At 46.2% G+C, this 16,799-nt stretch overlaps 3 protein-coding genes across 8 annotated transcripts in view; 2 read left to right on the forward strand and 1 right to left on the reverse strand.

The window, feature by feature from the left end:
* Nucleotides 1-423: 423 nt before the first annotated feature.
* sav1 (salvador family WW domain containing protein 1) lies at nt 424-6,788 on the forward strand. The gene is made up of 5 exons (XM_062469319.1): nt 424-972; nt 1,523-2,011; nt 4,028-4,298; nt 4,621-4,776; nt 5,137-6,788. Exons 1-5 carry the CDS (start codon nt 879-881, stop codon nt 5,348-5,350), a joined length of 1,224 nt encoding a protein of 407 aa, XP_062325303.1. The 5' UTR covers nt 424-878; the 3' UTR covers nt 5,351-6,788.
* Nucleotides 6,789-7,261: 473 nt separating this feature from the next.
* Nucleotides 7,262-15,419, reverse strand: atl1 (atlastin GTPase 1). Its single transcript, XM_062469318.1, has 14 exons — nt 15,233-15,419; nt 12,926-13,173; nt 12,639-12,773; nt 12,200-12,304; nt 12,037-12,087; nt 11,859-11,915; nt 11,556-11,648; nt 11,329-11,467; nt 11,072-11,199; nt 10,828-10,884; nt 10,607-10,678; nt 9,781-10,212; nt 9,435-9,449; nt 7,262-9,199 (listed from the first exon to the last, which is right to left on the reverse strand). The coding sequence occupies exons 1-14, from the start codon at nt 15,267-15,269 to the stop codon at nt 9,086-9,088; spliced, it is 1,683 nt and encodes a 560-aa protein (XP_062325302.1). The 5' UTR covers nt 15,270-15,419; the 3' UTR covers nt 7,262-9,085.
* Nucleotides 15,420-15,729: 310 nt separating this feature from the next.
* Nucleotides 15,730-16,799, forward strand: part of map4k5 (mitogen-activated protein kinase kinase kinase kinase 5) — a 28,473-nt gene continuing 27,403 nt past the window's right edge. For 2 of the 6 annotated variants that reach the window (XM_062468637.1, XM_062468639.1), the window contains exon 1: nt 15,730-16,217. The gene's annotated coding sequence lies outside the window, so the exon portion shown is untranslated. Of the gene's footprint in view, nt 16,222-16,799 lie in introns of all 6 variants that reach the window. The other 4 variants (XM_062468638.1, XM_062468640.1, XM_062468642.1 and 1 more) reach the window with 4 other exon arrangements.

Genomic DNA, 16,799 nt, shown 5'->3' on the forward strand with positions numbered 1-16,799 from the left:
ACGTAACAACTTTACAGAAAAGACTATGTCAATGTCAGTCCAGCCCTGTAGGCCTAACGTGACAGGGCTGTGCTAGATATCTGCCCTTGGCCTCCTCGCCCTTGCATCTGGCATCTGGCATTTTATTTATTAATGACATTAATTAGAGTTTCCATGCAATGTACGGAATCCCTCGGAATATGTGAAAGACTAAGTCTCTTAGCCTACCATGAATTTGATAGGTTAACCTACATTTTAACTAATTCCATGCATTCCCATGACGACCAATGTAGTCATCATTCCTACATTCAGTTTAATATCTGAAACTCCTTGTTGCCCTTACTAAGTGAATAAGTTATTTTAATTAATGCATTTTAAAGGACATTATTAGCTGAAAATGTGCAACACCGGTATACTGACTGGATCTGCAGTTGCCACAACTCTCCGCGAGTAGGATTGGGGAGGAGGCTTTCAACGGCGGCAGTGTGTGTGATGACATGGGCTGGGTGCTGCAACAGACGTATTTACTCAATGGAAAAATAGTTGGGATTTCAACTAGTTGCTAGTTAGCTAGCTAGCTAGCTAATTGTCTGGCTATAAAGTACACGCTTGGTAATTTTTTCGGTTGTTGTTTTTTTTTGGGTCTTGTTAATGCGAACAATCAGACTTAATTATTATTTAGTTCAACAGCTCAGCTACTTTGTCCGGTGCAGATGACATATCAAAATAGCAACAAGTGGGAAGCTAACGATAGCTAGCTAGCTAGCACTAGCTCGCTAGAAGAAGTTAAGCCGAAATGTTCTCTAACCTTCCAATCCGGATAGAATGGGACAGTCGCAAAACTCAGGAAATTTTTCATGCGTTTCTAGCATTGCATTGATGTCCCCTGTGTGTGAGTTATGCTCTCAAGAAAGAAAAGTAAAAACGAAGCGTCGAAACCAGCTGAGGTACACGGGAAATATGTAAAGAAGGAGACATCACCACTCCTGAGAAGTAAGTGCTTATTGCGGGCTTACTGGTGAGCTGGTGAGAGCTTGTTAGACTATGTGTTGTTGTTGTTTTTCCATTTATTTAGTCTACTCAAGTAACAGACTTAACTATCAGCGTAGTATTACGGAATGTTTGTCTGCTAATGACTGTAGTCTACTCAGTTGTTGTATCCTGTAGTATCAGTGAACTACCAATATCCACCGTTCACAATGTGATGCGCTGAATGGTCACTGAGAAGAATATTTATTAGAATAAAATAATGACGTTATGATTAGGCTATTGAGCAGACCTGCATATTCTATAGGAAAGTGTAGCCATCTTGATATTTAATGTATAGCCAATGCCAGTATTTTCTTATTTATACTTTAACAAAAACATTTTTTGAAGGGGCACAGCATTCCATTTGGGGGGGCATTGCCCCCCCTTGGAGCCGACCCTGGACTGTATCCCATTAATACCATAACCCAAAGGCTGTGGACTATGTTGTATTATGCGACCAAACCTTTTTAACAAGCACTGTTGACATCAGTTCTCCTCACCTACTGTCCTTCAGATCTCATGCCCTCATTCATCCGTCATGGGCCGACGATACCCCGACGCACCGAGGTCCCTTTGCCCGAAACGGGACCCTCAGCCTACCCAGTGGGGCCCAGCCCTGAACCAGTGGTGGCCCGCAACAAAAGCTTCATGCGCACCCCAGTGCAGCGTTCAGCCCTCGAGGTGGCGAGGCGAGAAAGCCACCGAATGTCAGCCCCTCCGTATCTGCCTCGCAGCCTGGGAGACCTATCTCACGAGTATGGGGGCTCGTCGCAGTCCTTCCTCACTGACGTGAGCCCCATGCCTGAGAACGGGGACGCCGCCCGCTACTACTACCCGCAGGAGACTTACTACGACAACCAGCCGCCGCAGCAGCAGCAGCAACGCAGGCCGAGGCACGTACCGGAACGCTTCCACGAGGACTACAGATACTATGAACACAACAAACCCAACTTCCAAAGACTTCCGCAACACACTCCCCCAGCCCCCAGCAGGCCTCCTACAGGTAACGTTAGCTTTGGAAGTCCCGTCTCCTGATATAATGACTGCGTCATTGATATAAGGGTCATGATGTATTAGCGATACACACCTGGAAGGGGGGCGCTTAAGCATATTTACTTGTGGGCAGAGATATATCTTCCTATCGCGTTAGCATTTTACATATCCACAAAATAAATAAGCCCATTGATTGTTATATTAAAAAGTGCAATTAGGGCTTACATTGGAGTCTGCTTATGTACCGATCTGTTCTGTACTTTGCAAAAGCTTGGATCCTTGGGTCCAGCTACACAGTGAAGGGGTGTTTCCCTCTCCTGAATGCCGCCCCTGGTTGTAAATGCACGGTGGCAGTAGACTGCAGAGCAGAGTCAGGCCCAGACTGCTCTGACTCCTCTTCTGTCCAGGCAGGTCCATCTCCTCTCTGAGGGAGATCAGGCCCGGTTCGATCTGCAGCCGTCTAAGATCCTGTACTGTGATGTAGTTAGGAGTGAATGTGTCATCGTTGTTTTTGGATTGTATCTTTGAGGTTTCAGATTGTTTCGGCATGTGTCGACTGTCAGTCTAACATGGGGGGGGGTTCAGTGATCTGACGCCCAGATTTCGCTGCTTCCCTGTTCTTGACGCTGTCTCCATCAGTGTCACTCGTGGGAGCTAAGCTTTATTGGTTGTCATTCCAAGCCATTCATTCTGTTCTGAAGAACTGGCAAGGGTCCTCCCTGCATAGCAGACTAAACTATGTGTTTCTGTCAGGGAGGAGGGTGGAGATGATGAGGTGGAGGAAGAGAAGGAGGAGGAGGTTGTGTTTCTGTGGAAGCCTCACACATTCCAGGCCTTCCCTGGCCATCTGGCAGAGACAAGCCAGCCTTGCTGCCGTCGCTCTAATGCAGAATTTATCAGATTCCAACTGCCACTCTGTGGACCAAAGTGTCAGCTTGTCTCCCGTTCTTGTGTGGTCTGTATGTCGGTGCTGCGATCATCTGCTGCCAGCGTAGAAGGAAACAGTGTCAGCGAGATGATGGCTCCGGGGCTGTCACCCTTTCAACTATGGCTGTAGGATGATCTGTTCCCATGGTTACAGAGATGGAACCTGCTGAGTGAGTTCACTCTGCTGGTCTCTTATTGGTTGTTGAGGCTAAGGTTATGGATCTCACTGTAGCTATCTCATATTGGTTGTTCAGGCTATTGTTTCTCAGCCAGTCCCTGATTGGTTCTTTAGGCTAAGGTTACTGATCTATCTATACTGGTCTCTTATTGGTTGTTCAAACTAAGGTTACTAATGTTTGTGCATTGGACTCTTGATTGGTTGTTCAGACTAAAGTTACTGATCTATCTGTACTAGTCTCTGATTGGCTGTTAAGGCAATGGTTACTCAGCCAGCCTCTGATAAGTGGTACACACTACTGAGGTTACTGAGGCCACTGTGCTGGTCTGTGATTGGGTACTGTCGTTGTCTTCCTGAGAAGTCTAAACACCCAGATCTCTTCCTTCCTGTCCAGTCAGCTTCACTTTAGTTTCCTCCCAGTCGCCTAGAGTTGGATGTCAGAGCCAGCCACTCTGACCAGGGCCCAGGTCTGTGTGTACATGGTTAAAAACTCATTAGCGCTCCTTGAAGTCCCATGCTTGAATGTGATTTGTCCTTCGTTCCACATGTTTGTGCAGTTGGTTAGTAAGAATGACTTTTTAAATGGTGGACATTCCAGAACTATAAATGGCTCCTGTCCCCAGACAACGTCCAGCCTCTTCTCATAGCATTGTAGGAGCTGCGCTCTCTCTCTCTCTGTCACTCTCTGACTCTCTCTTTCTTGCTCTCTCTCTCTTTCTCTCTTACTCTTTCTCCATTTCTCTGTTGCTCTCTCCCTCCCTTCCTCTAGCTCTCGCTCTCCCCCCCCCCCCCCCCCCCCCCCTCCCTCTCAACAGCGTCTTCTCCCACAGGCTGCTGATGTTCTGGCAGCAGCTCTTCTGTATGTTTGGTCAGACATGTCTCCCTCTCCCTCGAGCTTCCCAAACTGTTTGCTTTCCACAGGCATCGGCCGGATGCAGGCCAAGTCCCTGGGGAACCTGTCCAGCCCCAGTGGGGAGGACCTCCCCCTGCCGGGCGGCTGGACCGTGGACTGGACCATCCGGGGCAGGAAGTACTACATCGATCACAACACCAACACCACCCACTGGAGCCACCCCCTGGAGAGGGAGGGGCTGCCGCCCGGCTGGGAGAAGGTGGAGTCGGCAGAGTTCGGGGTCTACTACGTGGACCACATCAACAAGAGGGCGCAGTACCGCCACCCGTGTGCCCCCAGGTACCCTCACACACACACGACAGACGTACTGTATTTATTGATTAGGTAGGGTTTGTATTTGTTGGATACTGTACTTTTGGATAACACACTGAGAGATGTCAACTTGATGCCGGAGGCTTTTTTTTTTATTACAAACCTTGAGGGTTTAGGTTGGTCGTAGGTGCTGATGTGCGAAGTCCCCTGTGACATTGCTTGTGATAAGGGCTGCATAAATACAATTTGATGTATTTTTTATTGTGACTCTGGATCTTTAGGCTCCTAATTTTAGCTGTTGCATAATCCTTACGTCTGTATGTCACACGCCCCCCCCCCCCCCCCCCAGTGTTCCTCGCTACGACCAGCCGCCACCCCTGCCCCCCCCAGTCACCTACCAGCCCCGGCCGGCTGAGAGGAACCAGCCCGTGCTGGTGCCGGCCAACCCTTACCACACGGCCGAGATCCCCGACTGGCTGCAGGTGTACGCCCGCGCCCCCCTCAAGTGAGTACCACGCCTGGGGGTCCTGTGGGCTTTGGTGGGGTAGGCATGGCGTAATGTCCTGTAAGTGTGTTCATGTGAATACACAAGACCTCTGGATCTGCAATCTAATGCTCTAACAGTGACGTATACTTATCCCAATACATATGTACATATACAAATGCACTTGTACTTATACATATGTACTTATACAGATGTACTGATGTACACAGCTTTCAGAATATGAGAGAGAGGAGCAGAGGCTGAACATCTGAACAAATCTGTGTCTAACCCTAACGTTCAAGAGAAAGTATGTGTACTCGAGGTCATGAATTATAAAACGACGATGATGATGATCACCAGTGAACTCCCCCGTCCCCCAAGGTACGACCACATCCTGAAGTGGGAGCTGTTCCAGCTGGTAGACCTGGACACGTACCAGGGGATGCTGAAGCTGCTGTTCATGAAGGAGCTGGAGAGCATCGTCAAGTCGTACGAGGCCTACCGGCAGGCGCTGCTGGCCGAGGTGGATGCCCGCAAGCAGCGCCAGCAGTGGTACGCCCAGCAGCCTGCCAACAGCTTCCCAGGGAACATGTGACCTGGGCCGGGCGTGGCCGCCCACACGGCCCCCCCCCTCCCCCCGACACTCCCCCTCAGATACACCCTCAGGCACAGCTCTCCAGATATGCCCTCAGACCCCCCCCCCCCCATCCCCCTGGAGGTCTGCACAGCTGGGAGCGCTCAGGGTTTCCTCTGATTACATGGGACGTTGTTGTTTTTTGGGCCTCTTTACCAAACACATCTGTGCCTTTTTGCTCGATCCAAAAATATCTGACTCGTGGCGATGCTGGTCGGCTCGCAGCGCGTACCCAGACCCCCCCTCCCCTTCCCCCTACACCCCCCAAACACACACACACACACATATACACACACTCTCACCGTGATGGTTGGTCCGGTGGTGAGCAATCGCCTGACTTTAAAAACTCTCAGATGATAGAGGGGGGAAAAAAGAGAAGAAAACGTTGTGGAGCCGAGAGAGAGGGAGTGTTCAGCTGCTGGTGAAGTCCAGCCAATGTCCTCGGAGAACAGACCAGATGTGAAATCTGACCTTTTATAGACTGGACCGCGCAGGGTCTTAAAGACCGCCAAGTCTGTTTGTCACAGGTGACTTGTAGGAGTACCGCTGGTGCCTCATCACCACAGGAGTAGCACTTGTACAATGCCTTATCTTTGATCAGTCATCGACTGCCCATTCCCCGTGGGACAGAAATACGGGCAGCTTCTCCTCATTGCCGTTGCTTCATAATATTTTGATGCTCTGTTGGCATTTGTAAACCTTTTAAAAGTGCTATTCCTTTATATTCAAAAATAAAGTGTGATTTATAGTGTTGTTTTAATGGCATATCCTTTTCCAAGACAATCTTTTGAATCCTGTACAAGAACACTCTTGTGCATTTAATGTGTGTTTATTTGAACGACCTGAAATTTGGGGGACGAAACAGTACATTTGATGCAGTGGTTTGAGTGTCTCCAGGCACCTTTACACCAGAGTCTGGACTGTCTGGATGATTAATCATACATAAGCTACTGGAAAAGAACAATATCAGAAATTACAAGATGCCTTATTTTTGCCAAATAAATCTCAATGTATATTCTTCTACTTGGTGTGTTGATGTACTTGGGCCTTTCAGTCTGGAGCGTCGTCTGTCTGTCCTGGTTTGAGACTGGAGCTCTGAACAGCCACGCTCGTGGTGTCACCAGTTTGTATTCAGTCTCATGGAAGGCAGATGCGTGACAAAAGCAATAAACTCTGCAGTTCAAAACACAGTGTCAGAAGCCCATGAAATGGACGCCTTCCACTTAGTCTCCAAGGCCTTGTCGTTTTCTCCCTCTCCATCCTGAACACACACATACTCTCCTGAAACTTATATTTACCGTTTTAAAAGTTTCTTTTGTATACTGACTGTACTTTATATTACTTTGTATGTACTTGTAACAGTATTTACAAAGGAACTATCAATAAATTATTGAGTTTTTTATGGTTTGCTCAATCTTTATTCAAATGAATTATAATGTATGGAGCTGAGAACTTAACACTACCACTGTCTGGTAGCACCCTGCATTATTATAAACTATACCAGTAGAACCCAACGCTAGAACATGACACCAGTATAAACAACACTGGTAGAACCAAACGCTAGTAGAACCCCAGACAAGTACAATCCAACACACCAACAACACTACTAGAACAGATGACCCGTTTTCCTATTGCTGACCACAATGCATTGATTCTCGACACAAGATTGGAATTTTGTTTATCAGATTTAATTTAAAAAGAAGAAAACAATGTGGCCTTCATGAATGATGTTACATACTGTGGAAGACCAGGTGGAACCCAGTGAGGAGCATGTCTGTCTGGGTACGCTGTCCTCTCCAGACCCTTCTAATAACGACCTGCATGGAGAACAGCTAATACAGCAACCCTGTCCGTTACAACGACATGGAAAACTACAGAAAACAGCTGTTTTTATTTTCATAATACTGTTTGATGAATGTTGCATGTACCAGATAGATATACAATGAGCTTTTCAAAAATGTCAACACAAATGTGATCTACGAATGTAACAGTCCATCAAGCCAACGTTTTGTTTGCAAACACAAAAAGCGTTTCCCAATAACACAATTTTGTTTACAAGTACAAGCTGTTTTAGAGACACACAGTTGACTGTGCAGGGTTGGCCTCAGTAACCATGCAGCGGGCCACACAGGTAAAGCAGCAGATGAAAGGGTAGAGGGGGACAGACGGGGACATCGATTAAGGATCTCTCCCAACCGCTCTCTCTGCTGTCAGGCCACATCGGCCCCTGTTTTTCTTTTTATAGCCTCGGAACAGTGACATTCCATGACTCTGCCAGAACGTTCTATGTGAATCCCAACATTCCGTCAACCCCGCCTCCCCTCTAATCAAACTGCCCGAAATGTATTTTACCCATGTACCCGTTTTCCAAAGGCCACATACGTTAAAAGAATCATGAATTGTGTAGACTGAGAGTGCAATTACCAAAGTGTGAAAGCTGACTATGATGCGTGAGAGAGATGCAGTCAGCCAGGGTTCCAAATGAGACGGGTCCCCCAAAATGTGTGCTTTTCATAATGTAGCACATCATTAGGGCTTGATATCATTTATAATGTTCTACCTTTTAATATTAGGTTAGATAATCTTACGTAATTGTTCAAAATGTTCAAATTCCAAACATAAGATTTCATAACTTTAAAAAGTGGAAATTATACTGGAAAGATAGCTAAATAGTCAAATAGTCAAATTGTTTATGGTGAAATTTTAGGGGACCACAAAGAGTCATATGTCATTTCGAACCCTGCAGTCAGGAATGGTGTCCACTACACTGTCCACTACGATGTGTTAACTGTACCAGCTGATGCTGTTCCTGGTTCTCTGCCAGCCTCTGACCAATCAGTGCTGTGTCACAAAGCAAATTCATACAACCACCCCATAGGTCACTTCTTAGTTCTGTCCTGTGTGATGTTTCCATAATGACCATGTGCACTGAGGTGGGCCGCTTATTGTACCTCACCGCCAATGGATCACTAAGACCGCCAACCTACAAGAGGGGGTTTGGATTAAACAGAACCCAGGAGGTTGTCTGTCTGCCCATCAACATGTTAGCACACAGTACCTATCTCTTACAAACCAACTCAACAAATGCCGGACAAGCACAAGCCCTAGGTATCTCAGAATAAATGGAGAGCCTTAAACATGAGAGACCCTCGAACCCTAACCATGCTGATGAAATGTGTCTTGTAAGTTTCCAAACATGGATGTCTTGTCCTTATAAACAGTACTACACTAGATCAAACATAACACTCAGCGCAAATAAACACAGATGGTGTTGTAGATCAAGTTTACCTTTTGTCAGTGATAGGTGATTCAGCGACTCGCACGAGGATCATTTCCACCTCACCTCCAGCTGAGTGTGTTTGTACAGATGGTTTACCCTCGCACACACACACACACACACACACAGTTTATATGTTGTCAAAGTGAGAGACAATGATAGCCATTGTTTGAAGACAGCCCCTCAGTCAGGGAGATATTCTGCCGTTGCCTATATGAACATACATAGTCCACATCTAGCTCTGAAATATTGAATCAATGCATGTCTGGACTCATCCAGCCAAACCAGAGCTGACACAGTGCCCTTTAGGTGGGGACCCCCCCCCCCAATCCCCCCAATCCCCCCCCACCCCCCTAACTGTCCATTCCGCCACTCGACCGAGAAGTCCATGCTGTGCTCTGGTCCTCCCAGTGTGCAGCTCAGTTCCTCTTCCTGCCGGGCTCTTCAGGGCCCTCGTCGCCCTGCTGCCCAGGGAAGGCATGCTGGTACAGCTGCCGGTGGCTGGCCGCGGCGTTGTACAGCTTGTGGAGAGCCTGCCGGGGCACAGAGAGGGTTACTGTGGGGGGGGGGTGTCTCATCTGGGTCACTGGTACCTACACATATAAAGTCCTCCTCACATTTATATTTGGCAGTGGGGGGCAGTGGGGGGAGAAGGGGGGGGGGGGGGGGGGTTCAGGTGCAGCTCTATGGGTCATCTCTGTGACATCTCTTGCAAAAAGAGCCGTACAAATACAGTGTGATTTGAATTGACATGCAGATACTACTCACCTCATTGGTGCTTCCCTATTGTGAGACAGAGGGAAAGAAAGCAGTCTTATACGAGTGATGATACAGGCACATTTCAGTTACTCACCATTCACACTACTCGTCATAACTCAACATGTAATATCACTGTCTGTTACTGCCACCTAGTGGTCAGAAAAAAACTACTCGGATGTATTTTCCCAGACAGACATAAATTATCATAATAATAAGATATTCAGACGCCTTCATCCAAAGCAAACCTAGGGTTTGACCTGCAGTCAAATGCTCCACACCTGAGCTATACCACTATACCCCTGAGCTATACCCGTCACGAGTGGCATTGATCCAGAGAGGCGTTGCCGGGATTTACCTGGTCCCAGAGTGCTCCGGCCACCTGGTCGATGACAGCGCCCAGCTCGCGGTACTCGCCAGAGTAGCGAATGTATGCCCAGGTGCAGAGCGTGATAAGCGCCAGACCCAGGATCATGTTACACACGCTGGCGATGATGTCCACGCCCACAAAGCCGGTGATGCCCGCCGACACGTACATGATGAAGATGAGGACGAAGAGCGTGGCAGGGGTGCGGGCGGCGTGGAAGATGTTCTTGGAGTCGTTGTGTTTGATGTACTGCACGAACACCTCGTCTATCTCGCCCTCCAGCTGCTGCAGGTAGCGCCGGCTGAACTCCTCGCCACCCATCTTCTTGACGCCCTTGAACACCGCCAGGGCCTCCTCACGGATTTCGCTGTGTCTGGCCTGCAGCTCGCTGGGGGCCAGGAAGGGACGGTCACCCCCACAGACCTGCGCACCGACGGGGGGGGGGGGGGAAGAATTTGGCTAAATCGTCATAGAGAATGCTGATGAAACCTCCATTCTGAACATCCTCTTTACTAAATACAAGCTTCTAAAGTCAATGCCCTCTGTACAAAATATTAACAATATAGTACTAACAAAGCTTCTATAGTCAATGCCCTTGTACTAAACATTAAGAAAGCATCCATACTCAATTAAATACCATTTATCGTGAATCCCGATGAATCCCCTATACTGTAATTTCTCTGTACTAAAGACTACTCCAGCCTCTATACTCAAACCAATCCAGTTTCCAGTGAATCGACATGAAGCTTACAGGCTAAATATTGGAATGACGAGGGAGAATAGGATGTTTCTAGACCACCTCTATGGGAGATCCTACCTCCTCCATTTTCTTGTTGTACAGGTCTTTGGCCGCTGCTACAGCTGCCAGGTTATTGGCCTCTGCTGTGGCCTGGGGAAAAGGTTATAATATATATAATATATACATGATATGTATGGGGAAATGTATATATAGTTCTATACATTATACTGTATATTCATATAGACATTTGTAGAAAAAATGCTTCTTTTTTTTTTTTTTTACAATTGTTAAACATGTACCTGCAGCATAGATTTGGGGTGTGGTAGCTCTTCACCCTGATATATTTTAATGTATGCCTGGAAGAAAGTATTGAAATACTGTAGTGAACATCTGTATTTGCTTTATAACCTAATCAAAAGGGAGAGAGGGAGGGTGGGAGGACGAAGTGAGGAGGGAGGGAGTAAGGGAGAACGGAGGGAGGGAGGGAGGGAGGGAGGGAAGAGTGAGGACGGAGGGAGGGGGGGTTTCTGTCACTGCTCTGACCTTAAAGTACTCCAGCAGGCCTCGGCAGGTGATGTTAGTGCCGTTGATCTCCTTCATGTCCAGGTTGCGTGGGCTCAGCAGCCAGGGCACCAGCACCTGCAGGTTGTTGATGAACTCCCGGTCGATCTCTGGATCAGGGCGGAGACAGCACGTAACATTTTAGATTTGAGACAGAGTGCTGAGACAGGGAAAGGGTTGGTTGTGGTGGGGGGTTCAGACAAGGAAAGGGTTAGTTGGGGTTGCAACAGTAAACATACCTTTGAGTCTGCCGTCAAAGTTAGGGTTGGTGGCCACTTTGAGGCCTGGATGGGGCATGAGGAAACAGGAGATGTTGGTGAAACAGGAGTGGATGTGTTTACGGACGTTCTGCAGCTCCTCGTGCTGGTTCTCTGAGATCTGTGGAACAGGCGCACGCGGAACTAAACAAATGTAATCATGTGATCTTGATTTGGAAAACGGAGACAATTCTTTGTTTTCATCCGACCTTAAGTCTCTTCTCGAGGAACTTCATGCCTCCTTCCTGGCCGTAGGAAAACTCGTAGGGGAAGCTCCAGTCTCGAACGAGGAAAATCATAGACTAAGAGTTCAAAAAAGAAAGGAATTCTGGGTTAATATAGATCTGACAGACAACTGTAACAGCATCAGCTGTATCAGTGAAGAATGAAATACCACAACGAGTTAAATTTAATGACTTTGACTACAGGATATACAACATGCTACAGTATGAAAGCATGATGGGGCCATTGGAAAAGATGGACCTTAATTCAAGTATTAAGAAAAGTCTTACCTGAAAAGGTTTAAGGAATGTCTCCTCCATAGCCAGTCTACCATACTCAGTGAATAGCTGCAAAATGCAGACAGGACGTTACATAGAAACAATATGCAAAATAATCTGATGAATTGCTCACAATGTCATTATTGAAACGTGTGAAACATCCGTTTGAGTGTAATGCAAAAAGCTGTACCTGCAAATGCTGAAGGTCATCTTCCTGGACATTTTGTGAGATATTGTATACCTGTGAAATAACGAGACAGTGACATGACAGTCACAACACCTGTGGTTATTATCCCTGCATTACTTTCATCTCTTGGTCAAGATGGCAGAGGATAGGGACAGAACTGTCATACCTGCATGGAGCTGATCATTGTGCTCAGTGCAAACACTGTAGCTGAGTCTCTCAGCGTTGATTGGCTGTCAAAAGTGCCCTGAGTATCCATTAGCAGAACTGCCACCTGAGGGATTAGAGAAAAGACCCCCTTTTCAGTCAATAATCAGCAATTTCTCATAAAACTTGTTCAGCTAGAGCTCAGTATATTTTGATTTAGCAGACGCATGTCAAGTGACACAAAGGACAGAAATCACTAGGCAATATTTGCAGCAATGGAACCTGCAAGGGTTGTGGGACTCAAACCCAATGAACACACTGCGCAACATTGCAGGGTGGAAGGTATCTTCCTTGGGCTGAGTGGGATTCCAACCCACAAAATTATGTTTACGAGACACGTCACAGCTTCTTACAGCAAACCACCCAGGAGCCCAGTCCGTGACACTGGGAACAGAACCTACCTGTCTTCCATCTGGTTTGTCGACCAGGAAGACCTCGCTCCAGATCTGAATCCCGGTGGTCTCCCTCTCGGAGCCGCCCCTCCAGGAGAAGCCTGTCAGGGGCTCCTCAGACTCCCCCAGCCACTCCTCAGATGCCTGGACACACAGCAACCCCCCAGGGCAGGTCAGCAAGACACATACAGAACCTCCCAGGTCAGCAGGACACCCCCACACCCCACCCCCCCAGGGCAGGTCAGCAGTCACCGACCAATGTTGAACCAAACTTAGACCCTTGTTTACAGCCTCACCTGGTTGTACATGTAGCGTAGCATGAAGTCCATTAGGAAGGACTTGCCCTTCCGGAAGGCTCCGGCCACGGATATGGCCACCACCTCCCGGTCCCTCACTTCCTCCGCCAATAGAATGCGGCTCAACGCCACCTCGTCAAGCTCAAACGTGTGGTCATCCTTGACAACCAGCACCTGAACCGGTCTAGCTCGTCCATCAGGCTCCTCCTCCTCCGAGCTCCAATCATAAACTTTATCCGTGAAAGAGCCTGGCACAAGACAGAAGGGAATGTAACCATTCACATCCAGCTTAATAAACACACGCCTAGCTTCATATACACCTAGCTTCATACACACCTAGCTTCATACACACCTAGCTTCATACACACACCTAGCTTCATACACACACCTAGCTTCATACACACACCTAGCTTCATACACACCTAGCTTCATACACACCTAGCTTCATACACACCTAGCTTCATACACACACCTAGCTTCATACACACCTAGCTTCATACACACCTAGCTTCATACACACCTAGCTTCATACACACACCTAGCTTCATACACACCTAGCTTCATACACACCTAGCTTCATACACACACCTAGCTTCACACACACACATCCAACCTTTATACACACATACAACTACAACGAGCATAGTACAGCCAGAGGAGGGCACCTCACCCATTTCCTTCTTTATGTACTGTCAACAACCATAACAAGACTGATGTGAGGATCTTTCTTGACAGGTGATATAAAAATGTAAAGAAGAAAGAAGAAGAAAATGCTAGTAACTGTAGAATTCCTACAGCTTCCTTTTCCATCTGAACCCTTCCCCTTCTGCATATATAGTTTGGTTTTACTCTAAATCCACCAAATAACTATGACAAACATGTAAATCAAAAAGAGACAATAACGTCTCAGTATTTCAATCCTCCCACCTGGCAATGTAATAGACTTGTTGGGTCAGTAAGACCTATCCTGCAGACGGATCAATAAATCTCATCACACAGCTAAGCGGCCTGTTGAGTCAAGTAATGATTCACGTTCACCACTGGTCCACATCGGACCAGAAGAGAATGTGGATCTGGATCTTTCCGGGCAGTGACTCAGTCAGTCTTCCCTCTCTGTCTCTAGGGGCTGCATGACTGGCCTAGGACTGCGCAGGCCTCAGAATCCCCACTGTACTTACAGGAAAATAAGGGCCACGAGTGATTGTAGGGTTGTTTTCATCTGAGTGCAAAGCAATTTGAATATACACATCTTGCTTTAGGTCAGAGCAAACAATGCCTTTAGTAAGTTACAATTGTTGTATTGTTTGAAGAACATTGTTTTATTTTTAGAAAGTTGTGAGGTATTCTCAAAACCACAGGCAGTGTAGTTTAAATTGTGTAATTTAAGACACCAAAGATAACCACCCAACAACAAAGGCTTCTGTATGCCCCTCTAAGCCACAAGGATGGATAATTTAGGTTGCTAAAATGTCTGCACAGTGCAGAGAGACACCACTAAATAATTCAAACAAGAATCTTCTGGTGTTTTTATAACTGATAAAGGGTCATTAATTTATTTGCACAAGCAAATGCCTTGACCTGGCCTAGACTACCAGACTTGCCTCTTATACAGCAACGCACCCAGCATGTTGCTCACTACTTTATCTAGAGAGCTACTTGAGACATCAGAAGAGAGGCATCAACTCTAACTAGGTCAGGACAACTGTCTCTGATGATGATGAGGCCTAGCGTTTATCGTCCCCAAGTCAGATCGACTATGGTTAGGAAACAACTCTCATGTCTCACATGTTGTTCAAATGTGGAGCAATGATGATGATGATGATGATGATGATGCTGGTGGTGGTGGTGGTGGTGATGATGATGGTTATGAAGAGGAAGAGGGGGAGGGGTATGGTGGTGATGATGAATCCGGATATTGACTATGGTGATGATGGGGATTTGATTGTGATGTATTCCACCTTCAGAAGTACCTTATAGAACAACTTCTCCCTTGTACAGCTATTTTGTAATGTCAGTTTAAAAGCATCCGTGGTTACACAGATGGAAAGGCCTGCTAAATGGATAAACTCGGGTTTACGTCAGGTCGATTAGATTAAATGAGCCTCTGAAAAATAACAATATACAGGCTAGGATTATGATAAGATTACATAGCAAATTAACATCAGTAAAGAACAACAGCTGATCCGTGTAGCCCGCCGTAAACATCTGATCAGCTGCAATGCTGAGAATCTTCCGCTGACATACACCCATGATGTTAGCCCGTTTCCAAGGTAGGCGAGTCTTAAATTTAAATAGGCAACCACTCACCCCAGCTGTCTCTGTTCTCTTTTCGGTTTTTCGCCATGATGCCTTTTTTAATGTCAATAAATGATACTAGTCGGAAGTCATAGACAGCTTCTTTGGGAATGTATCCTCTCTATCGACACTGAAAGGATGCTCTTATTCAACGGAGGATGGTAGAGCCTTACTGAATTCCAATCCCCTCTGCACGACCAGCATGCGCCGACAGAGGGTGTTGTTTTCTGTGTTGTCTTTTCCTTTCTTTTGACTGATTTATTACCATCATTTTCTCATTATCATAATTGTTTGTGGCCATTGTGAACAGCCAATAAGATAATCTCTATACGCATACTATTTCTATAAACGATCACATCTTCTAAAGAAAATGTTATGTTTTTCAGTGTTCTTCCAATGGTGGTCAATGGTATTTGTCAGTGACATATGGCAAAACTACTTAGGCTGGCAAGATATTTTCATCGCTAGATGGCGTTGTTTGTGTAATTATAGTATTTACAGTAGACAAAGTAAAGGGCAGATAAATAGTGGGCAGGAGCACGCTGATAGACAGTGCTGGACAGTGAATGAACAGAGGGCGTTTTGGCAGCTTAGTGTGAAACCGTCAAGCATTAGATTTCCATTTTACTTCACAGAAAACGTGGGGCAAGTTCCGAGTTAGTAGCTAAACGTACAACACTCTGAAGCTGTCAACAACACAAGGAAATGACATGACAACGTTCAACGTAGTGGTGAAATTCTAGTGAGCACCAAGCTTTTACGTTTCGTTGCCGTTGTGTTTGAGACCGGGATCTAGTATTCAAGACAAGACTCAGTCAGAGCAGAGCGACAGTGGCGTAGCTAGCTATCAGCAGCCAACTGAAGTTTAACATTGCACTTCTCCGAAGAACAAAGGATTGTTTGGGGATAATTATTCGACGCCATAAGATTATCAAATGCTTAAAAAATGAACATACTTGGAGTTTTATATTAGCTAGTTGCATATGAGTTTTAAAAGGTAGGTTCATTTCAACTTCGTCATACAGTACTCTCTAGAAGTGAGTTAGCCAGCTTAGCTCGAGCTAGTAAGCTACAAGTAAAGTGCTAGCTACCTAGACTAGTAATGCAGTAGTAAGCCAAGTAAGTAGGCTTATTATACTATTTAGGGTTAGATATCCCAAGTAAAGATATTTTGAATTGTCAGCGTTGTAGACCATGTGTTAAGCTGTGCTATCAGTACAGTATCGAGTAAGACAGGGAGCAGAAATTTAGCGAGCCACAGTAGTTAGCGCTAGAGCTAGAGCTAACTTGGGGGAAAAAATAGTTCTAATTTTTACGTTTGACTAGTTGGCAAGACTACCTGTGGGTTAGTCTCGAGTATACTGAAGCATTTGCTTGTTATGATTGAGGCTAGTGTGGGACACCTTTATCATGCAAACATTTAATTAACCGAACTTCATTGATGCATTATCGATGGTGTTAAGTTACTGTAGACAGGGAGCAATCAGTTTACGCCAGCGCAAACAATTTGAGCAACAATGAGCTGATCTGATGATAGTCTTGTCATTATAACTCTCATTACATTTAGGTTTAGTATTGC

Source organism: Osmerus eperlanus, chromosome 9, assembly GCF_963692335.1.
Source record: "Osmerus eperlanus chromosome 9, fOsmEpe2.1, whole genome shotgun sequence".
In the NCBI taxonomy this organism is placed as follows: Eukaryota; Metazoa; Chordata; class Actinopteri; order Osmeriformes; family Osmeridae; genus Osmerus; species Osmerus eperlanus.

Excerpts from the sequence above, each read along its gene's own strand:
- sav1 (XM_062469319.1), top strand. The coding sequence starts at position 879 with ATGCTCTCAAGAAAGAAAAGTAAAAACGAAGCGTCGAAACCAGCTGAG. Across the intron at positions 2,012-4,027 it reads CCCCAGCAGGCCTCCTACAG|GCATCGGCCGGATGCAGGCC; the intron begins GTAACGTTAGCT and ends TGCTTTCCACAG. Across the intron at positions 4,299-4,620 it reads CGCCACCCGTGTGCCCCCAG|TGTTCCTCGCTACGACCAGC; the intron begins GTACCCTCACAC and ends CCCCCCCCCCAG.
- atl1 (XM_062469318.1), bottom strand. The coding sequence starts at position 15,269 with ATGGCGAAAAACCGAAAAGAGAACAGAGACAGCTGGG. Across the intron at positions 11,200-11,328 it reads CTTTGACGGCAGACTCAAAG|AGATCGACCGGGAGTTCATC; the intron begins GTATGTTTACTG and ends GCCCTGATCCAG. Across the intron at positions 10,885-11,071 it reads GCCTGCTGGAGTACTTTAAG|GCATACATTAAAATATATCA; the intron begins GTCAGAGCAGTG and ends ACTTTCTTCCAG.